The sequence below is a fragment of the Gadus macrocephalus genome, chromosome 8 (genome assembly GCF_031168955.1).
Source record: "Gadus macrocephalus chromosome 8, ASM3116895v1".
In the NCBI taxonomy this organism is placed as follows: Eukaryota; Metazoa; Chordata; class Actinopteri; order Gadiformes; family Gadidae; genus Gadus; species Gadus macrocephalus.
Window position 1 is genome coordinate 20,766,522 of NC_082389.1, and position 26,061 is coordinate 20,792,582.

The following is a 26,061-nucleotide window of genomic DNA, read 5'->3' on the forward strand; positions in this document are numbered from 1 at the left end:
GTGTGTGTGTGTGAGTGAGTGAGTGAGTGTGTGTGGGTGAGTGTGTGTGTGTATTGGAGAAGAACGGTCCAGACAGACTCCAGCTGGCCCCTCCCCTGCCCCCTGACCCGCCAAGGTTCATGCGTTCATGTGTTTGGGATGCATTTAAATCCGCCTTTTATGCAGATGTTGTACGTGTGTTAAACACTGTGCATAGAAACAAAAGTGTTTGCTTGTACACTACATCAGTGAGTGTGTAGGTATATGACAATGCCTGTGTGTCTGTGAGTGCGTGTGTGTTCTTGCATGCGTGAGTGTGCAAAGCAGGACTCATGCTATACACTGAAGAAGCACACAGGCGCTATTGTTCAGGACGAACCACCATGACAGAAAGAACACGCTACCTGTTAATGTTCATTAAATTACCGGCCTGTTAGTATTAGTAGTAGTTGTTAATATGCTCATTAAAACCCTGCTAAAACTATTACCATTACCGCTTGCAGCAACCCCTTATTTCTATGAGCAAAATAAAGTAGTGGGAGCCAAGCATTGAACGATCCTGTGTTTCTCAGGTGTGTGTGTGTCTCAGGTTTGTGTGTCTCAGTTGTGTGTGTGTGTCTCTGGTTTGTGTGTCTCAGGTGTGTGTGTGTGTGTGTGTCTCAGGTATGTGTGTACGTCTCAGGTGTGTATGTGTCTCAGGTGTGTATGTGTGTGTCTCAGGTGTTTGTGTCTCAGGTATGCGTGTGTTTCTCAGGTGTGTGTGTCTCAGGTGTGTGTGTGTGTATCAGGTGTGTGTGTGTGTGTTTGTCTCAAGTTTTGTGTGTTTGTGTATCTCAGGCCCCGTCCACACTGGTGAAAACTATCTTTTCCCCTCCGTTTTCCATTGAAGCGTTTCAGGAATATCTACGTAAAGACGGACTCATTGCGAAAACGCATCTAGCTGTAGAGACTCTGTAGTACATATTCAAGGCCACTGTGTGGCGCTGGTTCTCCAACAATAAAAGAAGAAGACAGGCGGAGAATGCAGCTTTTAAACTTTTTTGCGTATTTAGCGTACACAAGAATCCGAACACGGACACGGATCTTTCTGAACGGTGTTTTCACCAACAAAAAAAATCTGTGTGGATGGGGCTTCCGGTGTGTGTGTGTGTGTGTCTCAGGTGTGTCTGTGTGTGTGTGTGTGTGTCTGAGGTGTGTGTGTATTTATCTCAGGTGTGTATGTGTGTGTTTGAGCTGTGTGTGTGTGTGTGTGTGTGTGTGTGTGTGGTACTTACTGCTCTCCTGCATGCGGGCCACAAAACCAGTCAGGGGGATCTGGGGAGTCAACTGCACCATGGGAGGAGGGGGAGGAGCCACAGCAACTGGAGCAGCGACACCCATCACACGCACCGGCGGGCGAGAGAGCAGTGGATGAAGAGGAGAGAGAGCGAGGGAGAGGGAGGAAGGTGTGGGGGCAGAATTGAGGTGGAGGAGGAGGGAGAGTGTAAGAGGTAGAAGGAAGGACAAACAAACAAAAAGACTTGTGTAAGCAAAGCAAATCTGTACGTCACCTGCAAGCATGATGCATTCCTCCTGGTACCAGCAGCCTTTAGTAGGACTGTGACCAGGGGACTGAAGAAGAAGGCTATAGCTCCCTCGCCCCTTCTCCTGGTACCAGCAGCCTTTAGTGGGACTGTGACCAGGGGACTGAGGGCTATAATTAGTCACATTAGAATAATTATTTCATGATAGGTCATGTCAGATTTCATATCATGTACTCAAATGATATGTAATCGTATACAGTATAATTGTATTCTGATTTATTTCCTGAAATGAATTTAACATCTGTTTCCAAAATATATTTTTGTAGTGGAAGCTTATGTGATGGCTGGGCTATGCTAGGTTCTTAACTTTGGTACACTCCATCAATCCTCAAGCCCCAGCTTGTGCTGTGTAGCTCTCAGGTCGTGGCTGGGGGCCTGTGTGTGACCCCTTACCTCACAGAGATGCTACAGCAGAGGGCCGCAGCTGAGAGCTGCTTGGTTGCATTAAACCCCCCTACTTTGACACCAGGTGTGGTGCTGTTTTGCCATAATAAGCCGCTTAAAAATCGACCTGCTAGTGACGTCACGAGTAGCAGTGACCACCCAGAGGAATGCTTAATGGATCAGCCTAGCAGGCTACCCCAGGGGACCGTACCAACTGGTTGACTGTTCCATCCATCATCCATCTGGGTGTACACTGCCACGTTTAAACATTGGGCCCTTTCGAAAGGAGACATATCTCAGAGAGACAGTAATGTGTGTGTGTGTGTGTGTGTGTGTGTGTGTGTGTGTGTGTGTGTGTGTGTGTGTGTGTGTGTGTGGTGTGTGTGTGTGTGTGTGAGAGATAGAGTATAATGTTTTTTGTTCTGTTCTGCCAGGGGTTTACAATGAGTTGATCCATCTCCTTCAAACAAACCAAGAGGCCTTTTTGGAAAGTGGCCATTTTTTAGAGTAGCTGTAAACGTGTGTCTGTGTGTGTGCGTGTGCATGTGTGTCTTTGTGTGTGCGTTTATGTGTGTCTTCTCTTGCTTGTGTGTGTCTGTGGTAGGCTGAGGTAGACAGGTATATAGCGCTGAGGTGACGGCATCCATACAGGCTGTGTCTGCTTGAGGTGATGAACTGCATCTCATGCAGAAGTCCTTGAAGGCTCCCCCTGAACATTGCTGATGACCTGTCAGTCCGCTTACACACTCTCACGCACACATTCCAGAAGGGCTTCCCAAGTGTCCCAGCACTCACCACCTCCACCTCAGGCCCAGATGTATGCTCATCTTTCACTGTCTACTTGGTGGTTTCTGTTAGAAAGGTTTGGAACGTCTGGGCTATGTTTGCATGATGTTGCATCATGGGCATCACAAGCATACAAAAACACAAATGTGCACGCACACACACACACACACACACACACACACACACACACACACACACACACACACACACACACACACACACACACACACACACACACACACACACACACGTTTGCATGCACACACGTACATATGCACCCACACACACAAGCACACACACTTGCACACATGGTTCCATGTGCATGTACACACGTACATACAAAGACAGACACACACACTAGTGTTCATAGGTCCTCATATCCCCCTCATCTAGTGAATGCCTGAGTCTGTAGGTATGGTTCCGTGTCCTTTTCTGTGTGTGCGTGCGCAAATGATGTAGCGAAGTGTCAGAATCTTTGAGAACAAATCAACGTGTATGTAAGAGGAGAGTTAACGTGTGTGTGTGTGTGTGTGTGTGTGTGTGTGTGTGAGTGGAACAGTAACATGTAGGAAGACACATTGAGGCTCTTGTCTATCCCATAATTCCCTATTCACCACTGACTCACAGAGCTTCTCCAAGTGATGTTTAACAGTGAAGCTGTCTCCCTCGCAGGGTGCAGGCAGCATTGCATAGAGAGACAACCTGAAACCAACAGCTTGATGCTCCATCGTTATGATTCACCACACCTCTTCAGAAGACAATCTAAACACGAAGAGCTAAACCCTGTCTAAATGCACTGTGGTGGAGGCAGCATGGAGGGAAGTGCTCTGACTCACAAGAGAGCCCCATGCTGGCTCCTGATCAGCATGTAGAATGTTAAACAGGTCCCCCCTCTGCATTGTCGCACAGCACGTCGTGCACTGATACGGTGTAATGGAAGGATTATTCATCACGATGATTCCCAGTGCTGTTTTGCTGTGAAACATTCGATGCATTCAATCTATCTATATGTTGGTCTGTCTGTGTATGCGTCTGTCTTTCTGTCTGCCTACTTAGCTATCTATCTATCTATTTATTGTAATGCAGTAATAGTGTGGGCCTAGGAGTCTCTCTCTCTCTCCCTACCCCCTCTCTCTCTCTCTCTTGCCCCCCTATCTCTCTCCTCTCCCTCTCCCTCTCTCTCTCTCTCTCTCTCTCCCCTCTCTCTCTCTCTCTCCCCTCTCTCTCTCTCTTGCCCCCCTATCTCTCTCTCTCTCTCCCCCCCCCTCTCTCTCCTCTCTCTCTCTCTCTCTCTTCTCTCTCTCTTCTCTCTTGCCCCCCTATCTCTCTCTCTCTCGCCCCCCTACTCCTCTCTCTCCCCCTCTCTTGCCCCCCTATCTCTCTCTCTCCCCCTCTCTCTCTCTCTTGCCCCCCCCACTCTCACTACGACCCCCCCCCACACAGCCCTGGGTTACCCGGGTTACCTGGGTTGGGGGGGTAGACGGGGCCTCCGTTGAGGTGGGGCTGCTGGGAGATGGAGAACTGGGAGTTGAGGGAGGGGGGCGCGGCGGTAGGTGCCCGTGGCCGACACCATGGAGGCGGAGGAGGTGGTGGAGGACGAGTTATGGCGAGACACCTGGCGCGAGATTGTGCCGAACTGGGACATGGGGATGGGGCCCAAGCCGGGCCCCTGGGGCACTGCCGTGGAAACAGGGGCCACTGTGTGTGGGGGGGGGGGGGGGGTATAAGAAAATGTGCATGAGAAAATGTAAATACCCTTGAATTTGCAAGTTCCATTGAATTTCATTCGAATGGATCGGTTTTGAATTCACTTTACGAAAATTCAAACATGGCCTTTCCATTTGTACCATTTAAAACACAATTAAAAAAATAATAATTCAATGTCCACTCATTCCGATACAAATGCGTCAAGGTGTCCCTGAGTGATCCCGATACCGTCGGTGTGTGGATGTGTGCATTAACCGTTGTACCTCGCTTACGATAAAAGCGTCTGCTAAAATGCCCTAAATATTAGCGTGTTCAAAATAACGACCTGAAGGTTCAAGCCAAAAGAAGCAGGGCATTTCAAGGACAGGTCAAAGCAATCGAGACTGAAAGTGATCATATCTGTTGTGTGATGAGAAACCCCGTGTTTATTATGCTCCGAGTTTTGAATGTTCATCATAACTGACACGAACCGGACCGTACTGGAGACCGTACTGGAGCCCGTCGTTCCCTGCTGGCAATCGTTGGGTTTAATTCTCAAGCAGTTTTCTCTGATCCCATGACTGACTGACTCTATAGGCAGCAGTCGGTTCGATGCGTTCAGTCTCGATTGCTGATTCCTATGGCTTGAATTTTCTGGTCGTATTTTGATCACTTGAATATTAGTAATGAATATTGCTTCTGGAATATCTACAACTTCCATTTTTGTATCTGAATTTGTGTGAATATATATTTATATGAATATATATATATTTGATATCGTGTTTGTTTTTTTCAAATGCCATGTTTGAATTACAAAGAGGTGAATTCAGAACAAATATATTCAGATGACTTTGTTTTCAAAGTATTATATTATTAATATTCAAATGCTATGAATTCAATGGTGTTTACATTTTTATGGACAACATTCATTAGCTTTAGAATTCCCAAAATGATGGAAGTGATATGCCTCCACGGTGTGCTGTCTGTGGTGGGGGACTACATTAATATAATTATAATAATAATGTTAAGGAGGAAAACTCCACCTTCTCAGTCAAATTATAGAATTGTGTCCTCAGAACCCATTTCAAAGGTTACCCATGGTACTCTAGTCGTAATCCAATACAGTGATTGGGAGGGCCGTGGAGTTGGAGGGTGGTGGCTGGCTGGATTAATGCTACTGTAATAATCGACTCATCATCTCCATCACAGTCAAATGACATTAGTGGATCATTTCAACAGGGTAAACATATTCTGATTGGTTAACCTGAGAGGGGAACACATGAAATCCAGCCTTACCTTGGCCCATGCTGGGGGGGGAGGGAGTGGGAACCGCCAGAGGAATGCCAACGCTGCTGCTGCCGCTGTTCTCCCTGCTGCCACTCCCCCCACTGCTGCCACTAAAGACACAGGGAGGGAGGGAGAGACAGGGAGGGGGAGACAGGGAGGGGGAGAGACAGGGAGGAAGGGAGACAGGGAGAGAGAGAGAGACAGAGGGAGGGACACAGGGAGGGAGGGAGAGACAGGGAGGGGGAGACAGGGAGGGGGAGAGACAGGGAGGGAGGGAGACAGGGAGAGAGAGAGACAGAGGGAGGGACACAGGGAGGGAGGGAGACAGGGAGAGAGAGAGACAGAGGGAGGGACACAGGGAGGGACACAGGGAGGGAGGGGGAGACAGGGAGGGGGAGAGACAGGGAGGGAGGGAGACAGGGAGAGAGAGAGACAGAGGGAGGGACACAGGGAGGGAGGGAGAGACAGGGAGAGAGAGACAGGGAGTGAGAAATTCAGCCGTGTTGCAGAATTACAGCCACTACGAGCTAGTCGCACATTGAGCTTTACCCAAACGCGCCGTTTCGGTGTCGGTAGCTTTAATGCAAATGAGGGGGAGAGAGGCGGGTCAAAGAGGAGGTTGCGGGTGTGGCCCTGAGCAGCTTGTGGCCATGGTACCATGCACTCTGTTTACAGTGGATGCATCGCAATGGCGAGGCCCACAGCCTTTGGCCGTGTTCTGTAAATATTCTAGAACACTCCGGGTGCTCCGGCGGGAGTCCTTCAGCTCTATATCTAAATAATATCATATTATACATAGATAATATAATCTACATCATATAATATATATTATCATGGCCAAAAGCATGTGTGCGCCTCCAGACAATATTATGAATCTCAAACGACTGCGTCAGGTTCTCCGACATCTCTGGTTCTTCCACGTCCACATCAATCTGAAGTAGACTGAACCGCGACATGGAGGAGAAAGGGAGTGTTGCTTGCGATTGTTGATCGCGATTGTCTTCCGCCGGAGCCTCGCTGCCGAGGGACCATCGCCTCGGCAGCGGGCAGCGCTTAGGCACCACCGCCTCCTGCAATGGGCAGCGCCGAGGTGGTGGTCCCCCGGCAGCAGGCAGCGGGAAGCGGGGCTCAAGCGGGAGACAATCACGGGTTGGGTTAGGGTCTTGGTTGATGTACTTCAGGAAGTCAAGGCCAAAGTTCCTTTCCCCAAATTCCTTCTCAACCATGGCTGAGATAACCCCCACTACGAGTCTCGTTATGGAAATACCAGAGACGAGAGTCCGAAGTGTTATGCGCCATAACACCAACAGCAGAAGGGTTATCCAAATAACAAAGAAGTGTACAACACTTGCGTTACAGTCCAGACTGAACCGCACGCTGTCGGCGGCGGGCTGCCCGCTGCCGGGCGGTGGTGCTTTGTGTGGTGGTGCCTCGCGGCAGCGGGCGGCGGGCAGCGGGGCTCAACGATGGCTGAGATAACCCCAACAACAGTCTTGTTGTGGAAATACCAGAGACGTCAAAGAACCGACGTGTTATGCGCCATAACATCAACAGCAGAACGGTTATCAAATAACAAAGAAGTGTACAACACTTGCGTTACAGTGGGTTTAATCACACACACATACACACACACACGCATGTGGCACTTGCCCGGTCGTAGCTCACTGACGGGCCAAATTCTCTGGGCTGGCAAGGCAGAGAAAGGGGAGGTGGCATCTCCCCTTATGACGACATACGGGGAAATTCCAAAACGGCGCGTCTGAGCTTCGTTTTTTCAAAGGCGGAGCAGAATGCCTAGTGCTTAGGGATGGGCACGAGTGGTAAATTCCAAACTTGAGTGATTGAAGGAATTCCTCGAGGATCAATCGAGTACTCGTTTAATCAAATCTATTTTTAGAATGTGACGCATCTGCAGCAGGAATAGGCTTGATGATGAACGGCAATATTACCAACCAAACATGTAATGCTTATTCTCCATCAAAACAGTCTGAGTTATCAGAGTATTCACTATTTATTTTTGCAAACGTTCAAAACACATTTTCCTTACAAAAATAAATATGCGTCTCACAATTTAAATCACGTCGAACCAAGGCCTGCAACAGTTTAAAAAAAACAAAAACAAGTAGCCTAACCATTGCAAATAATTTAAAGCTGCAAATAAAACGGCAGCAAATGGACTATGGAAATACTCAGCGTTGTGATCTTCTCTACACGGCCGGGATTAGAGCTGCGTCTTGCGGCGGTTAAAATAGCCGACACACTTGGTTGCTGCAGGTCTGCTTTCCCGAACTCACCGTTGTGTTTCAGGAGCATATGTTGCCGCATAGTACTTTCTTGTAGCTCGATTTCGCTTGGCATATTTTACATTTCACCTTATGATCTCCTATTTCTTTAAAGTATTTCAATTCTTCGCTTTGCTTTGCTTTAACCGCCATCTCTTAACTTTTTGAATTCTGGCGTGCCTGCACACGGCACGGAACGCGCCACACAGAAATGGATACATTTAATTTGCTTTGTGCCCACGGCATGCGTTAGTGGCGCCGACAGAAAATTGATACATTTGCTTCAGAAAACGTTGTTTGTGTGTGTATATGCAAACTCGAGTTTGCCTGTCCCACCAACCGAGTTCATTTGAAACGAGGAGTACTCGAGTAATCGATTCCTCACGCCCATCCCTACACCCAACGAAATTTCTAGCTACTGGGGCAGCATAGGTAGCCTGGCTCCGCCCGCCTAAGTACTTCCGCTCAATTTGAATTTCCCTTCAGTACTAGGTCTGGACCTGCTGTATGTAATTTGGTTTTCTGGTGCCGCTGTCACGTTAAAATTGTACCGGGGGCGAAAATTGTACCGGCCTACGTCATCGTTTGTTTACATCCTGACAACCTGCCCGGCAACAGACTACGCAATGCAGAAAACATGTTTCCAAACGACGAAATAACATAATACAGATAGCGGATCGCTATCTGTATTATGATAGATAGCGATAACAATTGTTTTTACTTTATATTTGTATTGTATTTAATTGTTTAATCGAAACAATAAAAAAATTTGCCCGCGAAACTGGCGAACGCGTCAAATGACAAATGTTTTGCCCGCGAAACGGGCGATCGCGTCAAATGACGTAGGAAGGTTCTTGAAACATAATACAGATAACGGATCGCTAGATAACACTTGTTTTTACTTTATATTTGTATTGTATTGAATTGTTTAATCGAATTTAGCTAGTAAATAAAGTAAAAACAAGTGTTATCTAGCGATCCGTTATCTGTATTATGTTTCAAGAACCTTCCTACGTCATTTGACGCGATCGCCCGTTTCGCGGGCAAAACATTTGTCATTTGACGCGTTCGGCCGTTTCGCGGGCAAATTTTTTTATTGTTTCGATTAAACAATTAAATACAATACAAATATAAAGTAAAAACAATTGTTATCGCTATCTATCATAATACAGATAGCGATCCGCTATCTGCATTATGTTATTTCGTCGTTTGGAAACATGTTTTCTGCATCGCATAGTCTGTTGCCGGGCAGGTTGTCAGGATGTAAACAAACGATGACGTAGGCCGGTACAATTTTCGCCCCCGGTACAATTTTAACGTAACACCGCCACAGCGGCCGCCAATCAGCGAACAGAGGGCGTGTCTGAGAACAATGACGATAAAGTCGTACGCCAGTTTGAGTTGTTGTAGGTCGGTAGTTGATTTACAATGTGCAATTTTTCCCTGATAAATTAAATTCGACGAACAAAACCTGCAGCTGTCGTTGACGGACATTTTCGTGCAGACGTGCAAGGTGTTTGGTTTGTGTACAACCTGCGTTAGCGATTGGTTATTATGGCAGATCCAGAGTGGCACTGGGCAGATCCAATCATTTTAAACTTCAACAGACACCCGCCTTCAAGTGAGTTAACGTTTGTCAATTGATTAGGTCCAGACTCTCTGTACAAATGAAATGAAATGAAGTGAAGTACGAGAGTCTGGTAGAACCAGGCTACAGCATAGGTAGGCTAGGGGAACTCCTATTAATGTTAGAAAACCTCAAAAAGTGAAATTTTCATGCCATGGGATCTTTAATACACGACTGCCGCTGACAAATAAAAATTTCCTGCGTTTCCTGCTCTCCTAGTGTGTTTAATTTTGACATCTCTGTCAGCATGCCCGCAGAGTTGGCTTTTCTCACTGGTGAGTTAACTGACATATTCTCTCCAAGGAGATCTCTCAAACAACTTGGTGCAAACATATTTCTAGAATTCATGCACAATCATACATAAGCATACAATTAGAGGCGTGTAGTCTGTGGTACATATTTTCAGTAGTTGCTAGTAGCTAGCACTTTTAACTTGAACCTGTGTGACCTGTGAGTACAGCTACATCCTTACTCTTTGCTAGCATGTAAACTCGCTAACTGTGAGTGTGGGGCCTCCTGCAGAACTCATGTATGTTGTTAATAGTTGCTAGCATACGAGCTGGCAGCAGTTAGCTACCTGTGGGTGCGGGGCCTTTGGTTGAGCGAGGCTGTGCGTGCGGGGCTGTTCTGGCTGCCCAGGCGCGCTGGACTGGTCATGTAGTCGTTAGGCACCACAGGGGGCTTTACTGGCTCCAGGGTCTTGTAGGGGGTGTTGCGCCTGGATGGGAGGGAGAGAGGGAGAGGGAGAGAGAGAGAAAGAGAGAGAGAGAAAGAGAAGGGGGGAAGGCGGGAGGGGAGAATTGAGGTAGGGTGTGGAAGTTGGATGGAGGGAAGAGATAAAGGACGACAGAGAGAGAGATTGATGTCAATAAAAGCAGTATGGAGGACTCACAAAAGCCCTGATCTCCTGATCGCACAAATAAACACAGCATTGATGAGGACATAACCTGTGTGTATCCAAACCATGAGCGTGACTTTTGACCCACAAAGCAAACCCCACCAACACAATGGACATATAAGGAGCTCCAAACTGCTTTGGCACCACCGGCACCAAGCACCTCCTTATAAACCATCACCCATTACCTACATAAACACACCGTGCTGCACTACGGCTGAGTAGAGGAAACCTAATAGGCCAACGTTCAATCATTTTACGATACTGCGGAAAACATTGGGCCTTTCGAAGCAGCTGAATATAATTTGATTATTATTATTTTTTTTTAACCCTCTGAAGCGATGCGCTATAATTGGGATGAAACCTGTAAGCATAGCACGCAGCATGGACTGAGTCTATGCTAGCGTGTTCAAACACATCAACACTGTAGAAAGTAGGTGCTGACCCCAGGGTGCCGCGGCCCGCCATGGGAGGGCTGGGGGGCTTCTGTGTGGGGGGGTTGGTCCTGGACAGCGTCCCCCCTCGTCCGGCTGCGTTGTTCCCCTGTTGCTTAAGATGGAGAGGAGGAGAAAGTGGAGAGAGAAGGGAGTGAACTCTACAGCTCTCTCACAACCACCACAGAATCAGCAGATAACAGTCAGACAGACAATGTTTCAGCCCCAACACCTGCTATTGTGCGCTGGGTGGACCAGATCTTTACCACAATTACAGGATTCTTCCATGACGAGACATTTAAACATACAGTGATTCAGTCATTTAGCAGATTATTTCATCAAATCCCTTTGGGTTTGTTTATGAATGCTGTTTGAACACGATTTGGGGGAAAACACTGGGATAGACCATAAAACCAGTGGGATAGACAGACAGGCAGACAGGCAGGCAGGCAGACAGACAGACAGACAGACAGACAGACAGACAGACAGACAGACAGACAGACAGGAGGACATGTTGGAAGGCAGAAAGATATTTCCTTCTCACTAACAGAAATACAAACACATTTGCAAATCCTTCCTTAATCTGCATTACCATATGTATTCTAATCCCTTACGTCATAGCCCAATACACAATGTCATGCCAAGCAAGAATTTGTGTAGCGCAGATAGCGAGACAGAGTTAATACTTAGTAAAGTAGAGTCAACTGTTTCTTACCTTGGCCTTAAGCCACTGATTGTAAGCAGGCGAGAGACAAGGAGAAGGAGAGAGAGAGAGAAAACAGACATGCTCATTGGTTAATGGTGAATAGGGGTAAGTGAAAAGAGGAGCATTATTTCTGTGCTAGCAAGAGCCCATTATATAATTTTTTTATGTAGCCACACAAAAACAACAAAAGCACCGGTTGTTGTCGATCCATTTACAGAACGCTTACTGTGCTTCTGCTGAATTCATCAGCTGTAAAACAATGAGGGTGAGCAGCTGTGATTGTATCATGAACGCTACCCCCAACACCTCAGGCTACCGTTGGTGAGTGGCAGACGGCTGGCACAGCTTGGCACAGCAGGGCCTGTCTTCTTGAACCACGTCTGGGAGAAGCCCTTACATCACCGTACCTCGACCAACACACCTCAGCACACCCTACAGCTTAGTGCTTAGTCCTGTTCACAGTCGTCCCAATGATAGGCTTGGCAGAGCCAGGGGCTATTAATTTAAGATGCTGAAAACACATGATATTACATGCTGATATGTGCACATCCACACACACGCGCACACACACACACACACACACACACACACACACACACACTCACACACACACACACACACACATTTCCCCCTGTGTTTACGGTTGGTGTGGTGGATTTCAGCTAATCGATGGATCTAAATTATTCACAGATAACACACAGACTGTGAACACACAGAAAAATATATCCCTGTGTGTGTGTGGGTGTGCCACATGTTCCTGTCTAATATGTTTCTTAAGGGAATCTGATCTGCCTCTCTCTCCCTCTCAATCTCTCTTTCTCTCTGTCTCTCCCTCTCATTATCTCTCTGGCTCTCTGTCTCGTCTCCCCCTCTCTCTCTCTCGCTCTCTCTCGCTCTGTCTTGTCTCCCCCCCCCCCCCCCCCCCCCCCCCCCTCTCTCTCTCTCTCTCTCTCTCTCTCTCTCTCTCTCTCTCTCTCTCTCTCTCTCTCTCTCTCTCTCTCTCTCTCTCTCTCTCTCTCTCTCTCTCTCTCTCTCTCTCTCTCTCTCTCTCTCTCTCTCTCTCTCTCTCTCTCTCTCTCTCTCTCTCTCTCTCCATCCAGGGAAGAGCGGGACAAAGAAACGGCCAATGATCCAAAATGGAGGGCTAGGAACCCTGGCGAGGGCAGGTAGTCTTTTAACTGGAACAGCTCCAGCTTTAAAGCCCCTTTATCATTTAACCATGCACAGCTTTCAAAGAGGGAAGAACAGAAAGTATGAGAGAGATTTAAAGAAATGAAATATCATAACTTAGTATCACACAAAAATCTTCTTTGGTTCCGTTTTCTTACTCTAACTCTCCGCTGTTTAGGACTGTTTAGGTTCATTAGCATAATGGCCCATGCCAGGTCTGTTTTAGTATTCACTGATGGAGGTGGGGAGGTTTGTGGGAGTGCCAGCACGGGTGTGCATGGGTGTATGCTTAAGTGTTTGTGTATGTATGGAATGGGGGGGGGGGGGGGGCAAAGGAAGTTGCTTCAGAGGAGATTTAAAAGTGAACAAGCAACCACTATCAGACACACAGCGAGAAACCCAGGACTGGAGCAATCATACATGCAAAACCAGCTCTCACACTCGCACACTATCTCTAACACACACTCACTAAAACACACACATAGTCTTGGACAGGCGAGGAGAGGGTTGAGAGAATTTTAAGAATGAGACGGAAAAAAGGATATTTTATACAGTTCAACGGGAGGCTGACAGAAGAGAGACTCAGACACACGCACACACTAACACTCCCTTGCTCACTCATTCACTCACCCACTCACACTCACAAACACACGCACACACTCGCTCACACTCACACACGTCACACACACACTCCCACACACACACCCCCCAACACAATGTCACTCACACAAACAGACACACACACATTCCCTAGAGCCCGACCGATATATCGGCAGGCCGATATTATCGGCCGATATTAGGCATTTTTCAAACTATTCGGTATCGGCATTATAATGGCCGATAAATGAATATATAACAAATATAAACCAAACCCTCTGGTTTGTCCACCAGAGGGCGCTCTAACGCCCCAAACCCGCTGATTCAGGCAGAGTGAATGACGGAGATCGACGGAGATCATCGGTGTTGTTCATAGCTGTGTTCGAAATCATTCCCTATCACGGATTTAGTGCACTATATAGGGTGCTCGCCATTCTGCAGTGGTGTTCGAATTCACAGTGGTTAATTTCATGCACTAAAATTTGAGTGTACATACGATGTTCCCTACTTGTTACTCCGTATACCACAATGCAATGCGGTAGTGTTCTTCCGGAGGAGAAGAAGAAGCTGAATAACCTCGAAAACTAATACATTCAATGATGGAGTCTCCGGCTTTCGTTTAGAGATGTCAACAATTTAATTGGGAGTTAACATAGAAAATGTAAAATTCAAAATTAATAAAAAAAACTTGATCAAGGAAATGTTGCATTCAACATCAAAACAAGCTCCAGCTTTCCTCGGGATTGCCCGGTTTGTTTACATGATGTGGGAGCATCTGTCTGCGTCACACAAATACCCGGCGCATTTACTGACGCAAATGACGCTTAGAAATGTTCAGCGTAGTGTCCGAATTCTCGTTTGTTCGCTCATGTGTGCAAGTGTGTTCATGGTAAGTTGGCAACTGTCACAAGACATACATTGCTTGAATAACAATTAAAAGAACATCCCATCAATTCTCTAAAGTCGATAAGCATGACTTAATTCATGACTACCATGTCCAGTTTTGCTGTTGTTACGTGTTAGTTGAGAGTGAAAAGGATTTAAAGGATAACTACAAATAACCAATGTTAGGGAAATCTGCTTGTTTTGTTGGGCGTTTCTGGATTTTTTTTTTAATATATATCGGCCGATATATCGGCATATCGGATTTTTTAATCACAAAATATTCGTATCGGTATCGGCCTTAAAAATCCTATATCGGTCGGGCTCACACTCCCTCACAAACACACACACACACACACACACGCACACGCACACGCACACACACACACACACACACACACACACAAACACAAACATACAATCTCTCAGCTACAGTTGGTGTGTTTCCCAGTCTCACCATTGTGCTAAATTAACTAAAAGACAGAGCTATTGATCCGCCAAGGAGCCTCTGAACAAATCAGGTCGTCCCACTATTAGTCATGTCAGAGAGCTAGGTGTGAACTGACCATAAACGGGCTGAATAGATTTGGAAACAGAGTTAAGTTCAATAAATCTAAATAATGAGCTAAGCAGCTAGCGGTTTAGCTTGAAGCTTGTAGCAAGGAGGATTAATAGCTCCCCGTGCTGTCGGCGCACTACGTCACTGATATTAGTTTGGCCTAAGACTCCCCTTGATTCTGTTGGCAAGCGCATTGGAATCCCCAGGGACCGAGGAAGTGGTCTTTCAATAGAAGAGAAGCTTTTATTTGACAACCATCCCAATGCGGTCAGTGCGGGGGACTCTTACTTTGACGCCGTGTCCCACGTCGTCCAGCAGCGTGTAGTCAATTGGCTTCCGGATGTAGCGCACCGGACGTTCCATGTTGCCAGGGGCGATGATCTTGTGGGTGCGCGCTGTGTTCTTATTGGTGGTTAGGATGCCGATCTCTCGCCTGGCAACCTTCTCTTTATGAATGTCCACCGTCTAGTGAGAGAGAGAGGAGGGCAAAGCAGAGACTTTACATAAAAATTATGGATGCAATCAAGTGATGAATTTTCATACTTGTCAGTGTTTGTGTGTCTTTTGTGTTTAGAGCTGGACTATATCTCCAACTCACACAATGACAGCGTACTTCATATTTTCTGTTTTGATGATGAAAAAATGAAAATAGACAATAAACAGTGATGAGACAGCCTATCACAATACCACGGTCACAAAAATGTTGTCTAATATCCAGTGTATGGTTATAAGATGAATAGATATTGTCAAACCCATTGTTGACTGGGTTTGACAATGACACATTGTTTATTTAGCATAATGATAAGTCAGCGATTATCTTATGAAGAACAATAGATCAGCGACAGTGTCAGACACAGGGACACTGTCGCTGCATCCGTATATCTATGTTTATATATCATAGTAAAAACTAAATAGAAAAATTAGCTCCTTTCATGAGGAGTTTCCACGGCAATTTCTCTGGACTCAGATACAGTTTAGTTTATTTAGTCAAATTCTAAATGTGATAGATTAGAGCACCAAATCAAGTTATTCAATGGGCATTCACGCATACAACTGCCATTGCTAAGCTCTTAAAAGAAAACCATTGCCCAAGCAGAAGCAATCAGAGCGTACATGAGAGGAAAGACAGGATGTGTCAAATGGGGGGAGGTCAGTTGCATGCTACTTAACTTTACCTATGCGCTCAATTAAGGATTTTCTCTCTCTCCTGACTGCGTGCGAGTGCAGTAGAAGTGATCGCAATCATTTTTGTGGAAAAAGGAAATTTCCGGGCAGTTTTTGGTTTTATGCCGCAATTGTTAATTAACTGTCGATCTTATTGTAACCCTATTTTTTCACGCCTACTGTAAGCTTGAATTGATCTTCATACAACCCAGCCTTCCGTTTATCTACAATGCTCAAAAAAAAGCTAAATGAACCGACAATGATTTACAGTTTTACCCCCTACTGGCCTTGTTGTCTCTTTTCTTTACGACCCTGAAGATAGCTTTAAGAAGTTCCGCCCCTCCCATCCGGACTCAATGTCTGTCGGACTTCTATCTCCTCTCCTTTGCTGTCAATCACAGCAAGCTGTTTGGCTGCTGACTGCTGTCACCCTTGGTGTCATGGTCCCTCGGGGGACTCATAAATGATGAATGCTGATGGAGGCTTGTGTGTGTTTGTATGTGGCAGTGTGCGTGCGTGTGCGTCTGTTTGTGTGGGTGCATGTGTGTACGTGTGTGTGTGTGTGTGCGAGTGTGAGAGGGAGAGGAACCGAGCCAGATAGAGAGAGAGAGAGAGCGAGAGAGAGAGAGAGAGAGAGAGAGAGAGAGAGAGAGAGAGAGAGAGGTGAGGCAACACAAGTGATCTAGCAAGAGTAGCTTGTAAATTATATCATTTTAACTTAATGCCCTACATGAGAGTGTGAAGAGAGTTCAAATGTTTGTGTGTGTGTGTGTGTGTGTGTGTGTGTGTGTGCGTGTGTGTGTGTGTGTGTGCATGGATGGGAATGTGTGCATGTGCATGCGCATGTCCTTTTCCCGATGTGTGTGTGTAGGCCTGTGCTCTGTTTCTGTCTGTGTCTGTGTGCGTGCATGTGCACATAAGTTGCACTTGATCCGCACAGCAATGAGGTCACACATCAATCACAAGCCAGCCGTCGCATCAGGGCTGAACCCGACGACCTTCCCACGGAGACCCGGTCTGTCTGGTTGAGTCCCGGTCTCTTTGGGTCTCTTGGACACAGACCACAGGGACATTGGGCATGGGATCAGACATCCTACTTCATCTATTTACCTTGGGTATATGCCTTCTGAAGTTTATACGTATAGAAAGAGAATATTCATCTGCTTTGGCAAGAAGGACACATTCTGCTTTATATATAAGGCCAAGGAGCTATTACCACATTATGCAAGGTCTGAATGTCAGTAAGGGATTGCGGCCCGGGTATTGTGCATAATTGAATAGATTCCTGCCAATCTAGCATTTATAATGTGGGAAATCCCTGCAGTGCAGACATTTAGAGTGATCTTTTACTGATCTAATAACGTCCAGCCAACGTGGACTGACAGCAGACTGCATCAGACGGACCAACCTCCACCCTCAACACACCTGACTCTCTCTCTCTCTACAAGGCTACGAGCCCCTCCACCCTGAACACACCTGACTCTCTCTCTACAAGGCTCTGAGCCCCTCCACCCTGAACACACCTGACTCTCTCTCTCTCTCTCTCTCTCTCTCTCTCTCTCTCTACAAGGCTCTGAGCCCCTCCACCCTGAACACACCTGACTCTCTCTCTCTCTCTCTCTCTACAAGGCTCTGAGCCCCTCCACCCTGAACACACCTGACTCTCTCTCTCTCTCTACAAGGCTCTGATCCCCTCCACCCTGAACACACCTGACTCTCTCTCTCTCTCTACAAGGCTCTGAGCCCCTCCACCCTGAACACACCTGACTCTCTCTCTCTCTCTCTACAAGGCTCTGATCCCCTCCACCCTGAACACACCTGACTCTCTCTCTCTCTACAAGGCTCTGAGCCCCTCCACCCTGAACACACCTGACTCCCTCTCTCTACAAGGCTCTGAGCCCCTCCACCCTGAACACACCTGACTCTCTCTCTCTCTACAAGGCTCTGAGCCCCTCCACCCTGAACACACCTGACTCTCTCTCTCTACAAGGCTCTGATCCCCTCCACCCTGAACACACCTGACTCTCTCTCTCTACAAGGCTCTGAGCCCCTCTGCTGCAGCAGCATGTTTGCTAGCTTGTGCAGCAGGGTTTCCGAAGGCCTTCTGTAGGCGAAGCACCTTTACTAAGGACCGATCTCCAAACAAATACACAAAATGTCGACAATGTGTGCGTTCATTGTCAGCATTTGCATTCCATCAATAGTAAATATAGGCAACAATTAGCCTAATATACTTTACAGGGTAAAATAATAAACTGAGGCAAACAAACATATATATATCTTAAAATCAAAAAGTGTCCGTCTTTTGAGAAGCTCTTTTCTCTCTGATTATGCACGGTTTTACCATCCCATCATGAAAAAAACCATTGATAAAGAGAACGCAGAAGCCATTGAAGTGAATGAAGAGTTTCAGCATAGATGTGGCCCCATTAAATTTAGCTGGACAGCGCCAATGCACTACCGAGGGAGATAGTAAGAGGGAGAGAAAGTCTGATAGAAACAGCAAGGGGCAAGGGAGAGGACAGGGGAGACAGAAAAAAAAAGTCTGATAGAAACAGCAAGGGGCAAGGGAGAGGACAGGGGAGACAGAAAAAAATGATTAAGAAACCGGGAAGAAGATAAAGGAAAAGAGGTTAGGATAGAGGGAAGAGGAGAGGAGGAGTATGTGAGAGGGAAAGCTTGAACAAATGCAAGGACCTGGTCCAATGCAATCTGAAGGGTAACTGAGGCAAAAGTGAATTTATATTCTAGCTATGTCTGCAGGAGAGGAAATCGAGTGGTCACACCCAGTTGGGATAGGGCGACGGCGGCCTGGCTTATTTCCTGTCCGCGATTGGCTGAGAGAGCTGGACAACATACATGGAGATAGAGTTCAGAAAACATAGAGAGAGAGAATGAAGGGCTGGGAGACAGGAAGTAGCATGTATTATTTTGGGAGCTATATTAGTGTCTAGCAGAGAGGAGATCGATGACACGGCAGAACCCAACAATGCAACATAAACTGAAACAACAGACTTACAACCAGGAATGGCCCTAACTGTCCGTCCACACCAGAAGCGAATTGAGCGACCAAATCGCCGGAAGTCATTCACTTTCTATGGGCAAGAGCGACCAAAGCGACCAAAGCGACCAACGCTACCAGCGGCCAAAGTTGAGCGACCAGAGCGTCAAAAAGAAGTTGAAAACTTTTTAACTTTATGCAAATGACTATTATTCGCTTCAGCGACCAAACACTGACAGCCAATCGGAATGTAGACGCTCTTCGCTTGCGTGGATCCCAGGGAACATCGGCAGGCACTTTGGTTCCTACCTACCTTTATTCACTCACTGAACAAAATGTCGGCTGAAGTATTAATCGCGGCTGTAACTGGGCACCCGGTGTTGTACGAACCCACCCTTTTTCAGTTCAGTGATCGAAACGCCATAGTGGTTTGGATATCAAGTGATGATAAGCGGGAGTATTTATAGGCTACATCTAGAACGTTCGTATTTAAGCGGGAATCATTATAATTTGCTCTACATGCCACCAATCTAACCAACCAATCGCGTGTAGCATGCTTTAAACAAAACCGTCACATAAACAAACTAATCGACAAGACGAGGGATAAATGACAAGGGATATATCTCTTGTCTTTTATCCCTCTATTCCCCACTATTCACGGAGCCTGAGGTGAATAATTTTTAATTAAATAGTCAGATAGATAGATAGTCAAGTCTTTATTAATACCAAACGACACAAATCGTCGGGAATCCATTTAGGTGGTTCGTCCCACACAGGACAGTAGCCTACAAGACCACACAGAACAAGTCTGACTGGACATACACACAATACATCACATTAAAACTAGACACGCGTTGATAGATAGATAGACAGAAAGACCTAGATAGATAGATATGTTCCATTATTTGCCTTGCGGAGCCAACCAGTCCTGTGCACGTATGCAAATTAGCCATGTGCGCTAACGTCTATTTGTTTTAAATGCGACGAATGAGTGCAGATCATGATTTGCAGATCCAGATCAGTGAAACATATTTCAACTACTACAGCACGCAGGGTTTTTTGTTCTCGGTTGTAATTAGCCTACATTTTAGGATTTTTATATTGGGGGGAATCACTGTCCTACTTGTTGTCGAAGCACTTTATCGAACAAGCAAAACCGTCTCGGCAATATGGCCAAGGTGTATGGGAGAGTTCAATATTTGATATGGCTGTCTGTAGGGCCTACTAAACGCATACGGCTCCTTTAAATGCGTCTGCATAATTGAATTGTACGTCATGAGCGACCAAAGCGACCAAAGCGAACAGAAAAATTCGCAGCGAAAATTCGCAGCGACCAAAGCGTCTTCGACGCTTTGGTCGCTCCTGGTGTGGACGTACAGTACTCTGTCACACCTGCAGTGTGTCAGTGGCTGCGGAGAAACAGAGTCATATTGTGAATAACACTGTAACACTCTTTCTCTGTATACCAGAACTCTTGATCAAAGCAAACTCATGTATTGTGAGAGACATTCTGTAGACACAGCAATCGAAACGTAGATTACAGAAATCAAACACTCTCTCTTGTTTCTTGTCTGTTTCTCTCTGCATAACAGCCACTTGCTTCTTGAGTGGTGTTGGGCAAGCACATCAGCAGATGCAAGCTAGTCACATCCACCAAACAGCTCAATCAACTGGCCTAAATTGAAATTTTGTAGGAGAGTATGGCATACACGCAGGTCAGTTTGCATCTAACTTTTTTTCTGTAATTGAGGGTTGCCATGGCCATGTCTTTATCCCAGTGTGTCATTATCTGGTCTGAGAGGGCTATTACACACTGGCTGAGGAGGCTGCATCAGGGGAAAACAACTAGGATGAAAATACAACTAAATAATGATTTTAAGAGTGGATCAGTTTGAAGCCGTTTGTTGGCTGTGTAAAACGCTCATGGCTGATTGGTTAGTGGCAATCAGCAGGCTACATTGATAGAGAGAGAGAGAGAGAGAGAGAGAGAGAGAGAGAGAGAGAGAGAGAGAGAGAGAGAGAGAGAGAGAGAGAGAGAGAGAGAGAGGGGTAGACAAAGTGAGAGATGAGAGTGAGGGCAATAATTATTGCGGAAAGGGCGAGAGAGTGAGGACGAGAGAGAGAGAGAGAGAGAGAGAGAGAGAGAGAGAGTGCTGGGAGCAGAGGAAGCGAGAGACTGCTGATGAGACATGTTGATTTGAAAGGTTGTGTAGGATTGGCAGATCCACCCTGACCCATTCCCCTCTGTCTTGTCTGTCTGTATAATGAATGCTTGTGAATGGGTTCTTAAAAAGGGTGTGTGTGTGTGTGTGTGTGTGTGTGTGTGTGTGTGTGTGAGTGTGTGTTTGTGTGTGTGTGTCTGGGTGTGTCTGGGTGCGTGTATATGTCTGGGTGTGCATGCATGTGTGTGTGTGTGTCCGGGTGTATGTGTCTGCTGCGTGTGCGTGCGTCTGTGTGTTTTTTTCAGTGAAGGCCAGTTTGTTCCACCACTTTATACGTGCTCGTGCCCGTATCTAAACAGTACAGAAACCTTCCAGCATGACAAACGCGTCAACATAAACACAACTCATAGGCATATTAATGGAAATTAAAAGCAGCTCTCTCAGGTAACTTGACCATGACCTGCTGTTGCTGCAACATCTGTTTTCTTTAATGTATCCTCAGTACAGTACTTGGGTAAAGGTGTTGCTGCGTTGTCTCTACAACAGAGACAATAACGCAGCGATATCAACATGAGCAGTTCTAACTGGAGAGGCGGTGAAATCCGCGAGCTGCTGACCATCATGGGAGAGAAGGTGATGCAGACGCAGCGAGGAACGTTGCTTCGTGCCAAGCCGCGACCAAACCGGCTTGGCAGTGTACAAAGCCCTAAGGAGCCATCGCGGATAGGTCCGTCCTATGCACCGAAACTTTTTACAATGCAACAAAATATTTAGAGAGCATCAAGCTATTATGCTCAGATAATATAACAGTATATAAGTCGGTCATTTGTATTAGGTTAAACAAGGATTTGATAACGCTTTTAATTTAAGGACCACCCACAATTAGTCTGGCCCATCCACAACAGGAATCCTGGCACCGTGCGTGCTTCAGATAAAAGCATCTGCTAAATGACTCAACAGTGATAGTAAAAGATGCAAAATCACCTAGACGTTGAATAAAAAGGAAGACAGTTTCTCTTCTGTTTCTCTTCCTACATAAGACCCGGTGAACTCCCACAGACTCCCGGTCAGTCGGAGGGCCGTAGGGGCGTGTGCCGACCTACCTGGGAGATGTGGTTGATGGAGGACTCCATGCGGCGGAGCTGCGAGGCCTGGATGTCCAGCAGCTGCAGCACATTGTTGGCCAGGGCGTTGATCTGGTAGGCCACGCTGGCCAGGGACTGGGTGGTGTAAGCCTTGGTCTCCTCCAGGGCTTTGCGTTTGTCCTGGGCCTGGGTGGAGGCGAGGGTGGGGTGGGAGGGGGTGGTGGTGGTGGTGGTAGAGGAGATAGTGGTGGGGGGAGGATTTGGTTTTGGTGGTGGAGGAGATGGTTGAGGAGGTGATGAGGAGGAGGAGGTCGTGGTGGTGATGAGGATGAGGATGATGATGATATTGGTGTCGGTGGTGGTGGCAGTGGAGGAGACGGTGACGATGGAGGTAGCCAATATTGTGAGGGTGAAGAGAGGAGAAGAGAGAATAATAAAACATATTAAAGCTTGTTTCTACAACGTAGTTCTTCAAGTGAACATTAAATGGTGGATTGCACATCCATGTTCCTGTGACTCAACATCATGGCAATGCATGGAGCCAAAGGGTCCATAACAGGTGCGAGGGAGGTCATCCAAGGCTGGAGGAATGCTGGGACATTCCTTGAGATCCAGACCTCCTCCTCCAGGCAGCCGGAAGCAAGCATAGGTCCCAACATAGACCATGGGGGGTGCGAGTCTCCGTCATGGCACGGCCATTGTTGTGAACACTATTATTGATGCATTATTTAACTTTATTTTTTATGCTTGATGGAAGCACGTTTTCTTTCCCTACTAGAGTTTTATACTTTGTTGTGTGCCATCCACACCCCTCTGCACACATCTGGCAGCAGTCAGAGGGCCATGTTAATCAGCTGCTTCATAAGCTCAATCAAGACATTAGAAAACACCAACAAAACACCATGGCAAAACTGTAGCAGGCCTGGGTCAGCGATTGACATAATCACACTAGATGTCATGACTCATGGTCATAAGTTAATAGAGAATAACACATTACCACTAGTGAGGGGTTGAGTGTATACAGCATCACTAAGACATAGGATCTTAATATTGAACCGTTAACTCACACACACACACACACACTTGAAAAGTCACACGGATACAACACCAAACCGACAAAAAGACGCCTACCTCTCGGGTCTACCTAGATCACATGACATGAATTCAGATTTCTATTTTTTCCAATTGGTCAGGACTATAAAAGGAACATCTTGCTTTGCTGATCACAGATCTTTAAATACATTTTCCACATTTGATGCACAACATTGATGTTATTCTGAGCCTTAAGTGAGGTACTATCAACAAACAGTCATCCTATTATTTGTCACTCATTGTGACACGATACAAAAAATAGATTGGTCTAGTAGGCTCTTATGTTTGTGCGGTTGATTTCACTATTCATGAAAGTTGGTTATGTATTATAATGTTGTACTGCTATTGTGTGTATTGAGATATTTCTAACAGCCCTAGACCAATTTTTTTTACAATAAGACATACAAAAATACATGGATGCGTGCACATAATTCCTTTATCTAATGGAGGAATATTTGCTCGATCATGGACATACACAAACAATCCCACAGCCAAAGAACACGGCTCAATGAAATTTGGTTTTTTGAAATTTGTTCAAAAAACCTTGGGTAGCGGCATATTTATTTTTCATAATTCAGATCCTTGAATTAATTCAAAAGCCTTGTCTCTGTCTGACGGTCTGTCTGTCTGTCTCTATTTATTTATTTTATGATAATAGGCTTAGAAAAGGCTTTTAAAAATGTAAAAAATATTAATAATACCGTGCATACAATGTAATGTATATGCTTTCTTATAGTTATATAAATTATATGTTCTTAGTTTCTTTGTTATAACAGCCATTCTTAAACATCAGTAGATAGTGTTTGTAATTACGATAGAGGGACATGTGTGTTGTTTGTGTATGTGTGTGTGTGTGTCTGTGTGAGTGTGAGTGTGTGTGTGTGTGTGTGTGTGTGTGTGTGTGTGTGTGTGTGTGTGTGTGTGTGTGTGTATGTGTGTGTGTGTCTGTGTGGTTGTGTGTGTGTGTGTGTGTGTGTGTGTGTGTGTGTGTGTGTGTGTGTGTGTGTGTGTGTGTGTGTGTGTGGTTTTATGTGTGACTGATGTCAACGTTGACCAACATCTGAGTTGTGCATAAAGCTATCAGTCATGGGAGTACATGCCTTTGTGTGTGTGGGGGTGTTGGTGTGTGTGGGTGGGTGTGCGTCCTGTAGAGCTTAGTCATGTGATCTGACAGAGATGTGTGTGTGCGCAATGCCATGCATATGCATGCTAGTTTGTGTTTGTGCATGTTTGAGTGTTTGTGGTTATGTGTTAAAGTGGTAGGGTCAACAATAGCTGAGACAGATTAGGTCTTTGTTTGAGCAGTGAGTATGCGTAATAAAAAACGATAGTGCGTTTAATTCATTGACATTTATAATTTTGAGAGTGTACAAGGAGGACACTAATCCTGTTTCATTAATCCTAGTCTGACACATTAAAAAAATAGTAACATCATTTGGCAGCTCGTTGAGATTGCATTTATTTTTAAGCAGGCACACCCTGCTGCTGTGGGTGTGTTTTGTGGTTGAATCTATACCAGTACTAATCTTTATTTCAACTGCTTAACAATTATTGAGATTATGTGCCATACATTTGTGATCGGAGCGCTTGTTGTAATTCAATATGTCACGAATTACATCAAAACTGACACAGATAAAGGGAATCCAATCCATATCTTGACAAGACTGGAGGATTCTCAGTCTGCGACTGCAGCTGAACAGAAGCCAATGTTACTGTGCCTGTGAGGTATCTACTCTGACTCAAATTGTATCAAGGCCTCCTGGGAAAGCCCAACCGTCATACTACACCATAATCATTGCTGTGACCCTCTTTGCATAACCAATAGTCAATCAACATTTTTTAATTTTATTTCTGGTGACAAGTAAGGCTAAGGGAAAATGTCCTGAACATCCATTACTTACATCTGCCAACTTAGATCTCTCTCTGGCACTATGTGTGTCTGTCTGGAAGGACAATTCTGACTTTTTAAACCTGTTAGTTAATTAAATTGGCTCACACCGTCGCCTAAATCATACATAATACGTTCTGAGAAAACAGCAATTCACATTCAGCACCTTAAGATATTGCCTTATCTTTGAAGTGTCATTGGCTTATCTCTGCCAGTGAGACCTGCTAGTGACACCATTTGATTTGATGCAGATCGCCCCCCTACTGGAGGGGCTCTGAACACTAAAGTCAGTTTACCCTTCTGCCAATTGCAACGTTTATAAACGTCAAACGTCGTGCTTCAAACTCTGAAACAGATACTCCGCCTTACTATCGTTTAAATACAGTGTAAGGCCATGCCCTGTTTTATTATGCATACATAGTTGCTCACAATTGATCCCACTTCTGCTGAGCCATTGATCCACTAATGAAGGTCCAATACTATATAGCTCGGTATCTTCATAGCGTAATAACGTGTCCGTAAAGGGATGGTACATAATATAAATAATTAAAGATCATATAAGGACCAAATGTGTGGCACTACTACACGGACACATTGGCTCCCATGAAAGAGCGTGCAGTCAGTGAGAAAGCTTCTGGTCCTAGCAGCGACACACCCTCGGACAGAAGCCCGGAGAATAGAGACGAGGAGCCCGGGATGGTGAACACGACCCGCTGCCACACACACGGTGCCCCTCACAAAGAGACCTATAAAACAGGTCTAAACCCCCACGGTCTCCCTCACAAAGAGACCGGGTAAAACACGACTAAACC

The 26,061-nt window shown here is 45.9% G+C and overlaps 1 protein-coding gene across 1 annotated transcript in view; it reads right to left on the reverse strand.

The window, feature by feature from the left end:
- Window positions 1–26,061, reverse strand: part of LOC132463601 (abl interactor 1-like) — a 33,789-nt gene that overhangs the window by 7,325 nt on the left and 403 nt on the right. The window contains 9 exon segments of the mRNA XM_060059882.1: window positions 1,254–1,340; window positions 4,196–4,271; window positions 4,273–4,430; window positions 5,715–5,815; window positions 10,192–10,332; window positions 10,955–11,058; window positions 11,659–11,673; window positions 15,146–15,322; window positions 22,288–22,455. Coding sequence (XP_059915865.1) covers window positions 1,254–1,340; window positions 4,196–4,271; window positions 4,273–4,430; window positions 5,715–5,815; window positions 10,192–10,332; window positions 10,955–11,058; window positions 11,659–11,673; window positions 15,146–15,322; window positions 22,288–22,455 — 1,027 coding nt within the window.